We start from the raw sequence: 19,692 nt of genomic DNA on the forward strand, positions 1-19,692 counted from the left end.
TGTACATTTGCTCTCTAAATTTCAAAAGCAATATCTTTGCTCGACGACTCTTTTGGGTTGACATTATAAGTCAGCTTTAATAGTAATGGAAGGAGCATTCCTAAAATGATTGATTGAAGACAAGGCTCGAACCAAGAAGTGTTGCAACACGAGCAGGAATTCCACATCCTGCTCTAAGTTGGCCCACATTGTGTGTACTTGTTGATATTGTGAGGTGGGATTTTTTTTGGGTGGGGGCGAGGTGGTCCGTCTCCAGCGCCGAGGCCGGCCGGCCGGCCGGCCGGCCGGGGTCCCTGCATGCGGATACAAAAGCGTACGCGCACGAGAGGCGGCATTCCTGGGCGCAGGTAAACACAGCCTCCCTCCCTGCCTCCCTCCCTCCCTCCCTCCCGTCTAATCCCTCCAGGGGCCCTGGAGTCTGCCTCGCAGCTCAACGAGAAATTGAGTGCCACAGACTGTCACAAATGTTGACTTTTGCAAACGCAGAGTGTCACAAAAGAGCTCCTTTGCGCTTTGCCCAACCTCCCTTCCGTATACCGAGCTAGGGGTCGCTAGGATGAGAGAGAGAGAGATGTTGAGGACTTTTTTTTGGAGGAAAGACATTGCGCCGGAAAACTGCAATGATGCACGTTTCTTCTTGTGTCTTTTATCTCGTTTTGCACCAGCCTAACCCTTACAATTGATAATAAAGCAAATCAATGATAAAGTGCATGCTTGAAATTCCTTAGATACGGCGGCGGCGGCGGCACAACCAGTCAACTTGCTAACAAGTCATTTGGAATAGATTTAGGAAAGAAGCATCTCTGATTAAAATTGACTGTTGAGCAAGAAAAATGTTGATGTTGCTACTTCCATTTATTGTGTGAGAAAAGACCATAAAAAGTACAAAAACAGATCCGTCCGTCGTCCATTGAGCACAGTACACACACGGCGTGATTAATAAAGCTCATGATTGCAAATGTTCTTGTGTCAAAGCCTTTTAATTCTTTTGTTTCCACTTTGTTATTTCAAACTGACAATCTCCCCATCTGGTTTTAAAAAGAGACATCTTTGGCTACAGCCAAATCCCCACAATTCAAAAATGGGTACATTCGATTTGATGTTTTGCATGTCACAACATCACAGTTTGAACATACACAGCAAGCCGCTTTGGCAATGGGATGCTTCAGAGTTGGTTTTGCACAAAGTGAGGTGTGTGTTACGGTTCACAAAAAAAGAAGAAGAAAAAAATCCAACCACCCTAACGCCGAATATCAAAAGGTGCGTGCGTGCGTGCGTCAAGCGCTCGCTCAGTGGCTTGCTCCAAATCCAGTGTGGCCATCCACGGCGGGCCCGCCACCCTGCTCAATACAAGTCTTGAACAAGGACAACGACGAGCGAGCGAGGGAGGGAGATAGGGAGGAAAGAAACCAAGGAAGGAGTGAAAGATTAAAAGTGCATCGTCGATTCACACCAGGTGCTGGCTGGCTGGCTGGCTGGCTGGCGAAGCTTTGCTGTCTGTCAACCGAGTGGCACGGCACGGTTAAGATGACTAAAGTGCAAATGGCTGAGGGAAAAGGTCACATTATTGGAGGGCGAGGAAACGGCGACACCTGTGGCCACAGGCCGTAAATTCAAGTGAGGAAGGGTTAGGCCGGGGAAAAAATGCAAGATGAAAAACACATCTTATGCTTCTGTTTGATTGCCAATAATGAAGCTGCCTTCAACATCACTTGGGATTTTGGGTTGTCAACATTCCATGCATGCCATCACATCAAAAAGAGATGATGAGAAAAGATGCAAAATGACGTGGCTAAACGATCTGCTTTTAGTTTTGCATAATACTCCAAGATGCCACAAAGTTGAGCCTGGGTTGTTAGTAGTGAGAGAGGGGCTGCTGTAAGCCCAGGAAATGCTCCATTGCTGTTAAGGAAATCAAATCATTTGGAAGCCATTTCAAATGCGTCCATCCTAATGCCTATTTGATTCGCACTGGCATTTTCAAAATCAAATCAAAGCTATTTATTTGGAATGTTGCGTTTAATATTGCTTTGGCATTTGTGGGACACTTACTTTTAACAACGAAGACCATTTTTAGCGGGGCGTCAAATACTCATCGTAAATTTAGGAAACCACCAAACAAATGTTTTAACATTTGTCTCGCTTTAACAAACATTACGTCCGATAGTTCAGTGCATCTTAAAGCAACTTTTGATGTGGTGATGTGACTACAAATTTGGAACAAAGCTCAAGTGTGTTACTAGCACAATTGATGACCCATAGTTTAAATCATTGTTAAAACATTGAAATGAGGCATTTCATGACTACCGTAACTCCTCATATAGTGGCTTGGGGGGGTATTGACATCACTAATTCATCCAAGAGATTTAACATGTTGCAAAAAGGGTTGCTCTTCTGATGAGCAACAAATCGAAAAATGCAAATAGCTTTCAGTTAACTCCCTACATGTCAAAAAAGGGAGACCTTTGGGGGGGGCTCACTATTTGAGGGAATACGGTATCTCAAAGACCAGACCAGCAGCCTGCCGATCTGTGCGGGACAGCCACCTAAAGAAATCAAATATGGATTAATAGTTCAGCAAAATTTCACATCATCAAATGGCCCTGTGAAAACAAATAGTTAAAGCACATTGTATCAACTTCAAAGTGTTAACGCTGCGTGCAACCTTTGAATCATTCCGTTTCAAAAACCTTACGAGGTAGCGTTTCTCTGCTCATGTGGAACATCTTCCAAAAAAAATAAAACATTTAAAAAGTGCTTTGTGTGTGTGTGTACATATAAAAACACAAATACAATACCTCAATAAACAAGGTGCAAATAGATTCAATGTGAATCTGAGCTTCTGACTTATTCTTAAGTATTACGACTGGCATGGTCAGTACTTGATCATAAAAAAGAAAAATCCACTGGATTTAGCACAAACACTCAACAGAAGAACAAAGGGGGGGTGGGGGCGGCGATGGGGGGGCTGAACCTTTGGAATGTCACTTCAACCCAAAACAAACGCAATAGAAAAGATAAAAAAAGAAGGCTTCAGTTCATGACAACAAATGTACAACAGACAAGTCAACTTTTGCATGCACAATCCACAAATCAATTGTATCAACTTGGCTACGCTGCACTTGGGTTGAGGCTCTTCGGTGTGTGCGTGCGTGCGTGCGCGCGCGCGCGTTTTTTGTAACCGAGGGGAAATACCACTAAATTGTTTAAGCCAATTGATTCTTCATAGCTCAAAGTACGTCGGTTCACACAGGCACGACGGGCAAAGTGCCTTGACTAACTTTAAAAGGACATAGACACATAGCAAGCAAGATATCAGTTGGAGTAGCAAGAGGGACCCACCCGTCCGTACGTTGCCACACCCAATCCAGATTGGCCAAGATTTATGTTTAGCTCGTAAAGAACTCGAGCCTTCCCACGGCACAAGACAATCGTTTGGATACAGGCGGGCGGCTGACAAAGGAGCTGAAATGCACAAATCTGGCCCAATCGCCGCGACGCGGGCATCCTTCGTTAGCGTACGTAAGGAGCGACCGATTATATTTGTGTCCTTCGCGGGTCAGCCCGTTTGTTTCCTGTGTGAAACGTACAAATGAACTGCGGGGCTCTCCGAGCTGAGCACTCTTGCTAGTATTTCAATTTGCAACATTCAGTGGCACTTCCCTTCCAATTTGTGAGGTAGTATTTGGCAAACAGTCCCAGAGTTAGGCAAAAATGCACGGGAGGGAACACAAATATAGAACAAGCAGGTACCTGCTCAAAGGCAGGACAAACATGGACGTCACACAGGCTAAAGTTGAAGCGGCTTCACATACCCGCTCGCTCACGGTTATATTGGCCATCTTTTTTATTTTTTAACCCTCAAGCAATCCTTTTTTGCTTTTCCCCACTCACCAACACAAATGCGCTTATCATTTGACGTTCAGACACAAACTCATAGTAAAAGCTATTTACGACGCCTGGACATTTGACCTACAAATGCCTTCTTCACCCGTCAATGCCCAGCCCGGTCGGTACGTCATTCCTATTTCTACACGGATAATGGCTGCCCCCTCAAAGTGAGTGACACTTTTGGAAAGTCTGCGGAACAAAACAAAACTGAGGTTGAATGGTACTTACTTAAGTACGCATTTGCGAGACCCCTGCCTGAAATCATTAGGAACCTTACAGGTAGGTCGGTTAAAAACTGCTGCTAGCAGCTGACGTCGCTATTCTGAGCCTTAAATGAAGGAAAATGTTAAAAAGGGCCTTTCCCCAGGCGTTCATCAATTGGTCCATTTCACTTGAACCTGACGAGTGGAGGGAAGACAAGGGTTCAACACATTTGGACAAAAAAGAGCAAGAAATTAAAAAAGTACCAATTCATGACGCTTACTTTCTGTGGAACTAAAATTGACATCGCAAAAGGTGCTCGCTCGCTCGCTCGCTCTCTTGGTGTGGAAAGTCAGTTAAAACGGAATCAAAGTGACCAGCGCCGCACGCATGTTGGCCGCAATTTCAAGGGACACGAGGACAGACACTGAGCCAGCCATTCGCTTCAAATCATTGACGCCACGCCATGCGATGCTGCCACCTAGAGCGGAGACCACGCTACTGCAACCTCAGCCGGGACAACCAAATGAGCGGCGAGCTCTCTTCCTAAATCTAAACTCCATGTCATAACCTAATGGTCACGTTCGGGGGGGGTCAACCATTATCCAGTCTTAGTGTCCACGTGTACCATACAACACAAACTTTCATCTTGGGCGTCCTACTATATGAAAATGGCTAATCAAGCATGCGGTGTAGTGTTGGATTGTTCCAAGTTCCAAGGCCGACACCTGCGTGCAAACGAGACGGTCGGCCGGCCGACCGACCGCCCGCCGAAACGGCAGCGTATCGTACGACAGGGGGGGGGGGGGGCACGAAGTGGGGTGCGGGCGGGTAGAACGTTGACGTTCCTTGACTTTGCGGCGGCGGCGGCGGCAGCGGCGCGCTTCCCTCATCAGTCAATCAGCTTCACGTCAATGTGGGACAAATCAATCATGTGCCTGTGTGGCGAGCGTAACAATGGTGTTTAGGGGCTTCCGACAAAATAAATTGCACGGCAACATATTAACAACATATGGCGGCGGGCGGCGAGCTGAACCTCCGCAGTCAAACACGCAAGAATGACTCAAGTGGCAAAATTATGTCACGAGCACAGGTACAATTTGATGACTCGATTCTTATCAATCTACAATACATTCACGGCAAGGTCCCCTGATCATTCGGCCAAACTCTGACTGCGGAGGTTCCACTCGACGAGTACGAAAGGAAGAAAGCAAATTACCTATGGAAGCTCATTTGAAAACTTGCAGCGTGTTGGGGACTTGAAAAGACGGCGATTGCTTTCCTTTGCTGAGGTATCATTTGGAACATCTGCCATAGATAGATGCAGTGACACAGATAGGTTAGGGGCGGGGATGAAGATTCACTTCACCCACGCAAGAGGGCAAAAAGCTCCCCTCCGTGAAGGGGGGGGGGGGGCTGGCTTCCTGGCTGGATGTATGTAGAGCTACTAAATGAGCAACAGGGGGCACTGTGAGACCGCACAGGAAAACGTCATTACTCAACGATTGAAGGTTGGATTGGTTGTTATAGAAGCAGAAACAATGAGGGTTTATACCATAAAAGGACCTCTTCTATTTTCATCCGATATAACAAACGCAGAATCCACATCATCTCCAAACGCTTACCTCGATCGGACCGATGGATCTTAAAAGGCTCTGCAGCTGCACGTCGGTGGTGGACGACGACAGGCCCTCGATGGTGACGGTGCGCCGTAGACTCTCGCCGACCCTCTGGCCTTGTCGGGCCCCCGCGGGACCTCCTCGACCGGCAGGGGCGCCCCCTCTTCCTCGGCCCGACACGACCACCTGCGACGGACGGAGGCGCAGGCGGAGTTTAAAACGCTTTGCTCTCAGCCACGCTGACGTTTCAATCTTGAATCCAACAGCGTGGAGAAGAGCAACGGTGAAAGGAGAGTCTTTCTTGGGCGTGCACGCCTCAGTCATGGCTGACTTTCCTGTGATTGACTTATCATTTTTCTACAGAGAACATCAACGTCAGCGCACGCACGCCTCGGCACCCGTCTTCGTACGACGACGAGCCCGTGAGCGAAAGGTATACTGCATCAGATGCGGGCTGGTGGCTGCCTCAGCCTGTCAGCATCAGCGAGCGTGTCGGCAGCCTGGCTGGCGCTGACAGCCCCGCTGGCGTGCAGAGAGGCCGGGGGATCCCAGGCGGCCCCCACCCGTGAAACACGCCTTTCTGCTTGTCACTGCACCGGGCACGCATTCGGTCGACGCTTTGCTTCCAATCATCAGTTGGATTCAAAAGGCAACGTGAACAATATACGGACCCTGTTCTGCTGCGGGTAGCCCATGCCCCCTGGGCCCAAATGTTGCATCCCTCCCGCGCCGTGCACTTGTTGTCCCGCCATGGTGACTTTCCTTTGGATGCTCTGCCGGAAAGGGTTGTCTGGCCAGGGGCCCGGCGGCGGCGGCTGCGGCGGCGGCTGCTGCTGCATAGGGAAAGCCGTGGCCTCCGGGCCTTTCCCAGGCTGCAAGGCAATGCATGACACACAACACATTGAGTTTAGAAGCTGCAGGTACGGGATGGGACTGAGCCCTGGTGCAAACAGGAGAAACGGCCTCATTGCTTATATCCATCCCATTGACACGTTCATGTCATTGAAAGCTTCCTTTTCATTCTTTTTCTCCAAGTTGACTTGCACTATTTGATCACGCTTCACACGCAAGCCAAAAGGGCAGCAGGGCCTTGGCGGCATTTTGTGGGAAGTTTTGAGCTGAAAAGCTCCCACCCAATGAATATAAAGATGACTTTACACGCCGTGTCGCCGCTCCTGCGGAACCATCGACTCGGCAAGGTGATGGTCTCATTAGCAAATCGAGTCGCAGCTTTGACGCGCGGGGAGGAATTGAAGGTCATCTCCTGCGCGGGACTCTACGCCGAGACGTGACAGATCAATACGCGGGAAGAAAAGAGGCCCTATCTGCGACCCGCCCCGACTGGAGTAAACGGATTAGAAATCCCAGCTCGCGATGGTGCCCATCAAATCCTAAACTGCATTACACTGGAACGACAGCAGGTGGATGCGCGGCCCATCCCCCCCCTTCACATCCTCGCCTCGCCTCGCCTCGCCGCCGCCTCCTTTGTGTCTTGCCATGGCATGCCATGCTTTGTACTATCCCTGATGAAAATATACTTTGCCTCCTATCACTTTGCCTAAGCCATCCAAATCCTCAAAAGTGGCAACTTGCTTAGCACAGGTATTATGCTTCACATCCGGCGACCCCCGCCGCCTCTTTGCTTTTTCGAGCAGCAAAGATTAATTACAAGGGTCTTGGATTGGCGTTCCTTTGTCGCCTCGCACCTGAGGGACGGCTCCACGAGGGGGGCGGCTGACGGAGGGATGACGGCAAGGAGGAAAAGGCGCCAGATAACATTGTCAAGCTCTCCTTGATGACAGCGGAACAATGAGGAAGGGAGAGAATCTTTTCGCCGTTTCCATCTCTCGTTATCACCCCATCCATCCCTCCCTCCCTCCCTCCCTCCCTCCCAAAGATGCGGCGGCGCGTCTGATAACCGCGACGCGGGTTTCCATTAAGGCGCTGACACGCGGTTATCTTCATCTGCAGCCAGCGTGATCCTCCGGGATGGGGAGGAGGATTGGGAGAGCTTATGAGTGTTAAACATGCCGGCCTTTTGTGAGTTTTCAATAAAGATTGCCGGCTAATTAAAGGCACTCAAGCGAGCGGAAAATGGCGCTAATGCTGCTTGGCTTTCTTGGGGTTACTGTCACTCTCCAAGGCCACCCCCCCCAATTTCTACACGTTGCCCTTATAAGAGGACGTCAACCTTTAAGAGCCGTGACGAGGTGTCCCGCAAGTTTGCAGATAAATGTCACACGAGTTTCTCCTTTACGCGTCGCCGTAGCGGGTGTTCGTTAAGACGCAGTGCCCTAAATATCATCCTCACCTTTTGAGTCGAAAAAACCCACCTAGCCTTGTCCCCCGTGAATTGCGGGGCTTTTCTGTGTCTGGACATAACTGTGTGGGCGTGCGTGCGTGCGTGCGTGTCAAATTGGGAGCAAGTAAATGGAAAAGCTTTGCTCACCGCGCCGGAAAGTTTCACCACTCGGACTTTTTGTGGCAACTGCTGGCCTTCGCCGTCAGCGAGCTTGGCGCGCTGCATCACCGTTCTTTTCGCCCCAGGTTTAAGTCCTTGAGCCTGGGGCTGGCCAGGCCCCAGCGCGGGAATGTTTTTTAAAGGGATCTGAGCCAACTGGTCGGGAGCGCCGGCTTTGTTGACATTCAGCGGCCCGCTCGTCCTTCTCTGCTGCAGCAGGGGGCTTTGCGGGGGGGGCTGCCTCCACTGCTGCTCCGGACCGGGCCGGAGAGTCTGTGGCTGCTGGTTATTTGCCGTTCCCATCTGTAAGCGTGACTTGACGTTGGGGCGAGGCGCCGCGCCGTTGGGATTACCGAGCGACTGATTGAAGGGCTGCTGGGGTCGCGGCGGTCTCTGCTGTTGCAGCGGAGGAGGCTGACGTTGTTCCGGCGGCGGCGGCTGCTGCTGCGGCGGCGGCTGCTGCGACGGCGGCTGCTGCTGCTGCTGCTGCTGCGACGGCGGTAAAAGCAGGACCTGCGGGGGAGGCGCTGCCGGCTGCTTTTCTTGCTGTGAAGGCGCTTGGCTTTGTGTTGGCGCTGGCGTGCTGATCCTGTCCAGGAGCTCTTTTTTCCTGACGCCAGCCTGCATCTGCCGCCTCAGCTCCTTCCTCCTCAGGATCTCCTCTCGGAGGCGCTTCTGCTCCTCGATCTTCAGACGGTACTGCCGGGTCTCTTCGTCCTCGTCCTGCGTCGCGAGGGGAGGAACGCCGCGTGGCAAACATTACCGTGGAGTATCGGCGAGGTCGTGACATTGAAATGTAATCAGAGATAAAACCCCGGACGATGAAGCGATCGTATCGATCGCTTCCCCAGGCTGCTGTCATTAACGACCATGCGATTAGCTTTTGAATGAATGGGAGTCGCTAATGTGCTTGACTGATGGCGGCCGGGAGTGGAGAGAAAGCCAATGGAGCTCATTACTTACACAATCATTTAGTAGTTTGGCCAGGAAGACTGAGGAAATGCTCAAAACAAATTCCGTGGGGGAAGATGACTGACTACACATCGAACTCAAGTCCAAAGCTTTTTGGGTGAAAAATCTGACCTGCGCTTCGGCGCTGCTAGGGCTTTCCTTGCAAATGACCGTCCTGCCGGGGGCCGCCGCGGGCTGCGGGCTGGCGTTGTTGTCAGCAACCTGGCCCCTTCCTCTGCCGCCGCCTCCAGGCAGCAGCGCGTGAGCACGCTGCACGGGACGCACCCCCTGCGTTGCCTTGGTAACGGGCCTGACATTGGCGCCGAGGGAAGCCACGGTTGCGTTGCCAGGTGCTACGGGGAGCTCCCGTAGGTTGCTGTTGCGCTGAGGGTGGATTTGCTTGGAAGCAGGTGCGGTCTGCAGAAAGGAGAAAACAAACCATTTTCTTGCTACTACGCATCAGGGGGTCAGCAAACAGCGACACACACAACTAAAGTCTCACCATCCTTTGCCTGTTGGCCATGTTGCGCTGTTGTACATTTTGCAGGCGGGGGCTGGCCTGCCTCGGACCGCTGTGCGACAGCTGTTGCTGCTGGAAGAGATTCTGTCCGTGGTGCAGCAAGCGGGGAGGCTCGTTGAGGTTGAGCCGTTGCTGCTGCTGCTGCTGCTGATGATGCTGCTGCTGCTGCTGCTGATGATGATGGTGGTGGAGGAGCTCCTGCCTGTGGTGCTGTTGGTGGATGGGCTGGTGGGAGGGTAGCGAGTCCTGAATTGGAGGCTGAGGGGGCCCGGGTATCAAGCCCTATAACAAATCATTTCAACAAGGTTGATTGATTACAAATCCATCCATCCTTGCCTTACCACCATGCGATGTGAGCGTTAATGGTGAGTGCTTCAATCACTAGAGGGCGCTCTTGTCTCAGTCTCAACAGACTGCAAATGTGCCATTAATCCTGGAGCCTTTGCCTTTCCGCTTCACTTGCACTGAATATCATTGCCGGTGTTGTTATGGTGTAAATACTGCTCAGGTACAGCAATCAGTTAAATAATCAAGTGCAAAGATGACTATCACAAACTTTGTTGTTGATGATGATAAGAAAAGCGGATCTTATCAGAGCAAAAAAACAACAGACTAATGTCGGTCGCTCTCACTCGTACCTGCATGCCAAATTGGGCTTGCGGCGGAGGGAAGAGGCCTCCCTGCTGACTGAAGGGCTGACGAGGGTTGAGGAAGGGCCTGGACTGGTTGGGAGGGGGAGCTGGTTGATTCAAGCTGACCAGCCCCTGGTGGCCTTGGGGAGGGGGGAGGCCGGGTCTCGGCGGCTCTCTGGAGAACAGTCCGAGCGGGCCCCGCTGGCCGAAGGCCGGCGCTCCGAAACTCATGTGACCCTGAGCGGGCATTTGCTGCTGATGCAGGCTGGCGTTCAGGAGCGGGTTGGGATCAAACATGAGCTGCCCTGGAAAGCTTGTCGGATCCGCGCGTTCCGGGCCTGCGTGACATGCAGAAGCGAGAAAACAACACAGATGTCAGAATTTTGAACCTTGGCTAGGTAAATCCCTCTGCAGGTGTGTCAACGTGCTATCAAAGTGAAAGGCTAAAATAGCACTACTGAGTGTAAATAAAAAAGAATGTACATAGGTGTTGACTGGCGTTTTCCCACAGCTCCTTGAAATGAATGCAAAGCATATGGACCAACATGCATTTAACATGAGCGCTGGGCACCGCTGATGTGCAATACGATTAAAGCACGGTGACCTTTGTGCGAGCTTGGCACCAGACTCACCTCCCATAAAGAGGGGTTCCCTGTCCGGGGGGCCTTGACGCGGCTGGTTCCTGAAGGGCTCCATGTGATGAGGCGGCCGCTGGGGCTGACCAAAATTATTCGCCATTTGCTGATGATGGAAGTCTCCCGGTGCCTTGCAAAAAACAACGCGTTGAGGATCAGACAAATGGGCCGTCCGTCCGTCCGTGCTGGGTTTAACGCTAAGGCGATCGATCGATCGATCGATAACAATGTTTTCTGGGAACTACGCAACTTATTTGATCTGCTTTACTACTCTGCCATTCTCCGTAAGGGTACATTCTTCCCCCTCATTACATAGCAGCCTAATTGCTGAAAATGATTCCATGACTCTCCTCCTGTGTAAATGAGTAAATAAATGCACCCGGGGCCATCATTTGCAAAACTCACACTCCGTTGAAGAAAGCTGTGAGGACTTTTGGGTAGGTTGCCAACCGCTCCTTGTAATTGAACATGCGTGCCAATCAGTCTAAGCCACGTTAATGCGACTTGGGCCTTGATAAAGTCGAGCCTAACAGGGCGGGAGGATTTCAAAGTGCCCTCATCATCGTTTCAAGCACTTAAGCTTTCGGTCCGTCCATTGCATACGTTTCCATCTGGTATCTAGCTTGGTCGGAGAAGCTGATAACAAGCGTCTAATCCCTCCCTCGTTGGAATTCAATTAGCTCTCATAAGCGCCTGCATTGTTCTTCCAAACCTTCATCTCTGTTGAAAAATGAACCTGCTGTTCAACACGTGCCACTTGCACAAATGGGATGCCCGCCGCCTCCCAGCTCATTGTCAATTACTTAAGATGCTATCGAGGCTTAAGCCTCTTTGATTAACTTTGTGTTAAGCAACTTTTGGGGACTGGCTCGCCGAAGATGGATTAAGGACCGGAGGGAGGGAGGTAGGGGAGAGTGTTTGAAAAGGTCAAGACAGGCACCATTTCACAATGACGACTGGAAGAGCGCGGCTCATCCTCTCGCTTCTAATCTTCCATAAATTGGCTTGGGGGGCTGTTCAATGCGCCGCCGATGCTGAGCCCTCGCCACCCCAGGGATAACAGACTAATCGTAATGAGAGGTCAAAAAAAGAATGCAAACGGTGAACGTCAACTCAGTTTAAGGAACGGCGTCGCGTTTGTGTTATTGTTCTGCGACCGACCGACCGACCGACCGACCTGTCAATTAACCGTATTCAGCTGCGTGAAATTCACGCCTCTAGTGATCTTTATCACTTATGTACTGCGTGTGGAGATGTTTGGGTGTCGGCGAGGAAGCAAATGTCTAATTTGAGCCCGATAATTAAGCAGCAGGAATTTCAAGAGCACTCATGAAAATTCCGTTCAATAACTCTGGAGGCCAAAGCCCCTACCCGCCTGCCATGGGATGATAATGTATGATAATCACGAGCCAGCGCACGTCCACGTGCATTTCAAACGGTGTCCGTGGCAACCGCAGCCTCAATTTCATTGGAGCATGGAAAATGGACACCGCGCTCTTTAACAAAACGCCTTTTTGAGCCTGGCCGTCCGGCCGGCACCACTGGCAAAAGAAATAAACAGCTGCTGTGCTATCAACGGCGCACAAATGAACATCAAAACATACTTATGGATGGATTGGGATAAGTGTAGAAAAAGGAGCAAAGACGCCAATCCAATCAGCGACTATAGCGGGCGAGCCGCTCCCTCCCCGAAGCGTAATGACTTTAGAGTCATCCCTGGCTCAGATCCTTTGAGAGTGAAATCAAGCCAGGAAGACTCGACGTGAAATTGCGCTTGGGAACAAATACGTGATGGCGAGAGGCCCACCCAGCCCCGTGAAAATACCACCATGTTTCATTAAGTCAAATAGGACTTTGAGAAAAGGGAATTTGAACCGGCGGGCGGCGTAACCCCACTTCCATTATGTGTGGAGACGGCCGGTCTGAGCCCCAGCCCGAGCGAGCGTGACGAGCCGCCGCTAACCGAGTCCCGCCGGCCGCTCCCACCTCCGGCTCCTATCGCGCCCTCCCAGTTATGTCGCCGCCACCGCGCCCATCGGTGTTTACAAATTGGCACTGCTCGGACTGATGCTACTTTTGCACGGAGAAGCTGGCTAGTGTGGAGCGGTGGCGGCCGGCGGCAAAGTGCAGCTGCTACTTACAGGGAACCTTTGAGGGCCCAGCGCAGGCCGAGGCTGGCTCGGAGCAGGAGGCATCAAGGGCACTGCGATGAAAAGGAAGACAAGAACCAGATCATTACAAGGAATTTTACAACCATTTCTTCAATCGAGTAACACCGAGGTTGTGTTGGGAAGGCGAGGAAAGGAGCAAATCAATCAATCAATCAATCAATCAATCAATCAAATAAGCCTAACATGCTTTGGTTGGAGCAAAACTTTACCGGACAGACAGGCCAGATAAACCCATCGCGGGGAATGAAATATCACCAGACCCCCCAAAAAACCCGACCCTATTAATGGTAGCGAGGGCTATTCACTTGTCACTCGCCTTGCCGACAAAATGACATTTCGAATCCAGACAGCTTGTGCGGACAGCGGGAAACCGGCAGCCAGATTTCAAATTGCGTGGGGGGGGGGAGAAAAAAAAAAAAAAGGTGATCCGGCGGGGTCCATTTACAATGCAAAACGTGGCGGCAGAGAGCCCGAGGCAGCCGCTAGATATAATAAGGAGGAATTGCTTCGCTCCCGCTCAAGCGGCAGAAATGTAGTCATGTATCATCTTTACAGCACGCTCTGACGCCTGCATAAACATGATTTTTCCACTTTGGGGAACCAACCTGGCCCAGTGGATGGTGCCGAGCCTCTGAAATGGGGGTTGATGTGGATGTTTTTGGGGTGCGCCAGCTGCTGCTGATGGTGGTGGTGGTGGTGGTGGTGGTGATGCTGCTGCTGTTGGTCGTGTTGATGGCCGAAAGTGGCCGGCGGGGAGCCCAAAAGTCGTGGCGGCGCGTCCATCTGGGGCTGCAGCGGTGAGCGGTGCGTGGTGATGAGGGGCTGCAGGGGCCGGTGCCCGTGCAAGCGCTCTTGGAAGGGGTGGGGTCCCCGCGGCCGGGACAGAGGGTGGTGCGGCGGCGGCGGCGGCTGCTGCTGCTGCTGTTGGTGGGGAAAATGGAGGAGAGGCATTCGAGAGGACTGCTGATGTTTAGGATGGGATGGAGGAGGAAAGAACCAGACCGTAAGCTGTGTCATTACTAAGCAGTCAATTAATAGCAAAGCATTCAGGCAGAATTTGGGATACAAATGCTATTTTGGACTTTTACCCGCATGTTGCCCCTTGGGTGGAAGTTGTGCTCATTCATTCGTCCTCTGTGTCCACCTCTCACGTTGTGCATTCCGAATCCAGCATAGCCGCCGCCGCCTCTTCCTCCTCGACCCCCGTAGCGATTTTGCCGTTTATACCGTTCTTGCTGCTCCAGCTCGATGAGATCCCTTTTGGCCTTCTCCGACAGTTCTGCAAAATAAAAGCACTCAATTGAAGCTTTTGTGGCAATTTTCAAAAAAGGCCTTTTTGCTACCTAGCGTTTCGGGGATATTCCTCCGCTTAGTGCCGGCATCGGCCAGGCGCACGACAACGGCGTCCTTCCTCTCCGACTTGAAGCGGATACGACCGGAGTCTCCGTCGTCTTCCTCGTCGTCGTCGGAATCCTCCTTTGGCGCTTCTTCGGGCATGGCTTCGCTTCCGACCTGGGGGCAAAACATTTGGCAATGGAAGGGAAAGAAGCAGAAAGGTGCTTCTGCTTCATGACTGCTACCATATCCCGCCCGCACTGTACCTCTTGCCTTTCAAAGAGCTGGGAGCCTTCCGCCTCGGCCTGCTGTTCATCCCCCAAAGTCTCCTCCTCGGGGGCCACTTCCTGCTCCACTCCTTCTTCATCCTCATAGGTTTGATATTCATTGTCCTGTCGGCCGGCGGCCAAAAAGGTCGAAAAGGGGGACTGTCGTGAATTTGTGCCAACGGAAAAGGTCTCTCGGTCCGTCCTTCAAAAGTCTACATCGGACAAAAAACAAGATGAACTAATTGCAGAGAGGCAAATACAAATGGTGTCGAGGGGAAAGCCCAAGCACCCCCTCTTCTGCTAGCAAATTAGCATAACAGTGGGAGCATGGCTTCATTACTATGCCTGACAGCATTTGAAAGTCAATGAGATGTAAATGATGGACATGATCGTATAGAGAAACGTGGGCAAGAACTCCATCACAGTCCGCATACGACAATCGCAGACTAACTCAAGATGCCATCATTTGCCGATAATTCCCGGTAAAGGAGGAGACGGATTGATTCCAATATGAAATAACTGTGATATGATGATTCGAAGGGGCAAACTGACTTCATTGGTCAGATTTTTTTCAATCAAATCCATTTTGGCCATATTAGAGCCAGCTATTCCAACCACATACGAGTGAGGGGGAACACTGATCGAACGATCTGATCGTGGCATCGCTGTGTAAAAGCAAGTGCTCGCTGCGTAAGCGAGTCCAACGCGTTGCCACGCAAACGGTAGCAGATGGATGACAAGCACTTTGAAATGCGTGTTTCACCCCCACGTGGCAAAGGCGCCACAATGAGCGAGCGCCATTCAAGTGGCGTACGGCTTGCTTGCTTATAATTCAAACAAAAATCAGAATCAACTTCATTGGCCAAGTTTGTGCATGCCAGACAAGGAATCTGACTCCGGTTGGCAACATAAGGTCAAAGCAACAAACAGTGGAGGGCCAGCCACAAAATCAGTTGGATGGGACGGACGCACGCGTGCCCACGTGAAGGCCAGGTGTCCCCATAGTTTTGTCCATATCTATCAGGTGCCCAACAGCATGGCACGTTGGCCGACGCCTATCTTTGATCCTCTTAGCGTTGAGGCCAGCAAATAAAGAGAAGCTCACCATCAATCACCAGGGACGTGTATAGGACTGTCCTCAGGAAGGTCAATAATCTTTTCACCTGCACGACGCCGTTATCAGATGCGGCGGATAAAAGCCTCCATCAAACAGCCGGCCGGCCGGCCGGACGCCCAGCCTGCACGCGTTAACCTCGGCGAGTGGCAGCACAAAGCGTCTCCGTAATCGCCCGGAGATAGCGAGGCCCAAGGTCACAATGGCGCTCGGCGGAGCGTCGCCTCCCGCCAAACAAGCCGTCAGCGAAAATGTTGTCAGCGTGATGGAGAAATGATGCGATAGCAGAGGGGTTGTAAAAAAAAAAAAGACCTACATCTCTTTCTCCCTGAACAGATTTCCAATTCTCACAGTCACCAAAAGGGAAGCGATATCTTTCGGACACAATAGAACTCCAAAGTGGTCAACTATATAGAAGGTCATTAAAGAGGCGGGCGGCGGGACATCCTAATATACAAACGTAAGACCCCAAGGAGGATGCAGACCATGGAAAATAGATGGATGGTGAAGGTCATGGGTCAAATCGCTGACTAATTGATACGGATGCAGTCTCTCAACTCACTTGAAATTCTCCATCAATGGGCTCAGTAATTTGGATGTCGAGCACTTCGTCTGCGGCGTAATCTACTTGCTCTTCGGCCACCATGTCCCGGGCGTAGTCGTCGGAGTAGTCGTCGCGGTCCCGCGGGTAGCCCGGCTCCGCGCTCGCGTCATCGTAGTCGTCGGCGCCCAGGTTGACAGCGTCATCCGAGTAGTTGAATCCGTACGTGGCGTTGAGGCTCACTTCCTGACCACTGCACACACGTCACTTCACGTCATGAAGAAGCAAAAGGAGGGATTGCTGAGCTGCCTTACCTCATGTGTTCCTCCTCATCGCTCTGTAGAAGAGCATCGTTCAGCTCTTCGTCCTCATCTTCAGACAGATTCTGGAGGGGAGAGGGAAAAGTCAAAACATGGAAAGAAAAGGTGACTATGTTTGGGAGGACCACTTACCTTCTTACCCGACGGTGAAAATTCTTCTAACAAATCCTCCTCCAAATCGCTTTGGAGGAGAAAAGACAAGTATTTGGACACTTCTCAGAAAACACAGGTGGGTTCGGATTTGTACGACTGTTTTTTTAAACCGGGAGCACGACTTACCTCTCTAGATCATCATCCTCGCCCCTCCTCCTCCGCGAACGCTCCGTTCCAGGCTTGTCGTATTCATCAAAGGTATAATCTATGAGAGAAAAGAAGAATGCAATATCCCTTCGGGAAATCAAGAGTTCACAACCGTGACAATCCAAAGGCTTCCAATTTGACCCGATCTGCAAATTGGAGCAATTAGCATCACTAACAGAAACCACTGCTATTCGATAACACTTTACACTAATTGCAGACAGATAACAAGAGGGCGGCGAAGAACTACTTTAGTCTAAATAAAGATCCTCAACGCCAACAGTATTTGAACACCGGGATGGATGCCTAAGCACAAAACCGTGAATAGGTCAATAAAACACTGCAAAGGTGACAGCGATTTTCCTTGCCATGTACTCTACTACTTTGATCAAGCTTTAGAAGCATCTTACGGCATTTTGAAACGAGCACAAAAACAGCGAACAGTAGTGACATCGCGTTCAGAAAACAATAACATGTGTCAGTGCAAATTAAATACCATTTAGTTGTGAGCCGGAGCGAGATCATTACATGCGGCAGTGAGGTAACAAAACAACGACCTCGGGGGGGGATTTGTTGCCATACAGTCATGTTATTGCACTTTGGTTGATCGCTGTAGCCTTCGCGTTTAGCGACGCATCTAACCCAAACTAAGAAATCGAGATTAGTTACACGAAGCCAAATCTCGGCCAGCCACTTGAATCAGCTAAGCAAAATCCAAACAATTACACGCCACCCAAACGTCCGACTACAGTTTGATTGGGAAAACCTCCATTTCGGGGTATGTACAAAAGCAGCGAGCCAACACGCCTCACGTTAGCCGCTCGGCTAAATTAGTTAGCCTAGCACCAGTAAGGAAAGCAAGAGCCGCTTACCCTCGTCATTGGCCGACATGGTGCGCGAGCGCTTTCCGTTTGAGGAGTGCGACTAGACTGGGGCTCGGGGGAACATTTGCAACTGATTACAAGGTCGGAAAGGCGAAATGCGCGATTTGAGCAAGTAGTGCTTTCGAAGCAACGAAGGAAAGAACAAGCGCGCGGCTGCTCGGTGCCCTCCGCCGCGCTAAGTTGCTAGCTAGCTAACTAACTAGCCGAGCACAAACATGGCAGCGCTGTGCGCATCCGTTCTCATTGCGGGTTAGGAAAAAAAAAAACAGTGACCTCGCTCGGCGAGGTGAGGAAATACAAGACCGAAAACAACTGTTTTCCGAACAAAAGTTGGCGTCTTCTGCTGGAATGAATCAATAACAACTATAAGGAAAAATCCATTGAAACAACTCTTCGTTTATTTGTTAATCAGAAGCACTTTATATGAATGTATGGAATGTACGTGGCAAGTCAATGATGAACATAGCCATATTATTCTCAGTTCTAAGAGGGTGTGTGCGTGCACACTTGTTCAACCACAGTACCAATGGAAGACTAGGCACTGTACAGAGCATTGATTGGTAGAAGGATGGAGTCCTGCATTTGTTTAATCATTCAATCCGCAATACAAAGCGGTCACGAATATATAGAACGTTGATGCGGAATATTTGGGGTAATTCAAGTCATACAATTCACAATAGCGCATATCCATCCTTCTTCCCCATCATTCGTCGTTTCCATCAGACGATTCGTTAGCCCCCCTTGAAATTCCTCCCTGGCTGAAAAAGGTCAACAAAGAAGGTGCGAGACAACCAAAGAGAGGTGAGCAGTGAAGTGAAACCTCATTGTATTGCCTCATTATGAGCTGCCGCTGTGAGGACGAAGCCATTTTGTGGCACCGACCAGGTCAATATCTGCAAAGATGGCTGATGGAGGGGATCAAGGGAGCAGATGATGCATATTCATGGCATGCAAGAAAAACAGCGTTCAAGACAATCAGTTGTTTTGCTAATATGTTTTTTGTGACTGTCCGTGGCAATGGATACCATATGTACATATTCACTCCGTACAGCTGTTCCTGAAAGCAATATAGTGTATTTATCGCCCTCCTTTCTAGATTCACTTTCCCAGGATTTTTTATTTCTCTCCCAAATAAATGGTGAAAAGGGAGAGCTGTCACACTCTATTATGGCCTGTCCAAATCCAGCGGTTTTCCATAACAATGCAAATAAAAAAGAAAAGGGGTGCAGAGCCAAAGCGGACAAGATTTGTTATTTTCCCCCGATGGACGGAAAAACACGCCTGACGAAATCCAAACGTCTTTGAAGTGGTTTTATGCGCGAGACAATTGCCTTTTTTCCCATAGGAAAGTGAATCCCTTCAACTCAGGCTCAAAATGGTTGCCTGCACAAAATCGTAAGCAAGTTAACCTCTGCAAAGCAAAAATAGTAAAAATACTCATTGTTTGAAGACACATGGCAGACAGGTGGCAATAATGCGGCCTAGTGTTGTTTTATCTGTATTACAACAAAAGTGTCGAGAGTGAAAAAATATGGTAACTATTGTGAAATAAGCCTAACATTTAGTATAAATACTGCTTGAAGAAACCTGACAGACAAATAGCAATACTTTTCCCTCGATGTGATTATTTATTTATTTATTTATTTATTTATTTATTTATTTATTTATTTATTTATTTATTTATTTATTTATTTATTTATTTATTTATTTATTTATTTATTTATTTATTTATTTTGGTGGGCAGGTATATTATGTTTCTTAATGTGTATGTATTATTTCCAAACGGTATATGGCGCCTTGTACAGCTCATCCTCTTTGCCGGGAGACAATTTAGCTCGTCTGTGACCCACA

General features: G+C 50.0%; 1 protein-coding gene across 6 annotated transcripts; it reads right to left on the reverse strand.

Annotated features, from left to right (window-relative positions):
- Positions 1-961: 961 nt before the first annotated feature.
- On the reverse strand, positions 962-18,073 carry rbm33a (RNA binding motif protein 33a). Of its 6 annotated transcripts, none has more exons than XM_061265592.1 (19): positions 17,830-18,073; positions 16,940-17,018; positions 16,793-16,841; positions 16,655-16,725; positions 16,362-16,593; positions 14,683-14,808; positions 14,425-14,593; positions 14,170-14,360; positions 13,687-13,993; positions 13,052-13,113; positions 10,908-11,040; positions 10,282-10,613; positions 9,626-9,925; positions 9,256-9,540; positions 8,161-8,895; positions 6,383-6,583; positions 5,718-5,897; positions 5,312-5,400; positions 962-5,030 (listed from the first exon to the last, which is right to left on the reverse strand). In XM_061265592.1, the coding sequence occupies exons 1-19, from the start codon at positions 17,846-17,848 to the stop codon at positions 4,985-4,987; spliced, it is 3,606 nt and encodes a 1,201-aa protein (XP_061121576.1). In that variant the 5' UTR covers positions 17,849-18,073; the 3' UTR covers positions 962-4,984. The 6 variants fall into 6 exon arrangements, with proteins under 6 accessions (XP_061121576.1, XP_061121574.1, XP_061121573.1 ...); XM_061265590.1 differs by having other exon boundaries at positions 13,687-13,999; XM_061265589.1 differs by having other exon boundaries at positions 13,687-14,002.
- Positions 18,074-19,692: the final 1,619 nt, after the last annotated feature.

The sequence above is a fragment of the Syngnathus typhle genome, linkage group LG19 (assembly GCF_033458585.1).
Source record: "Syngnathus typhle isolate RoL2023-S1 ecotype Sweden linkage group LG19, RoL_Styp_1.0, whole genome shotgun sequence".
Taxonomy (NCBI): domain Eukaryota; kingdom Metazoa; phylum Chordata; class Actinopteri; order Syngnathiformes; family Syngnathidae; genus Syngnathus; species Syngnathus typhle.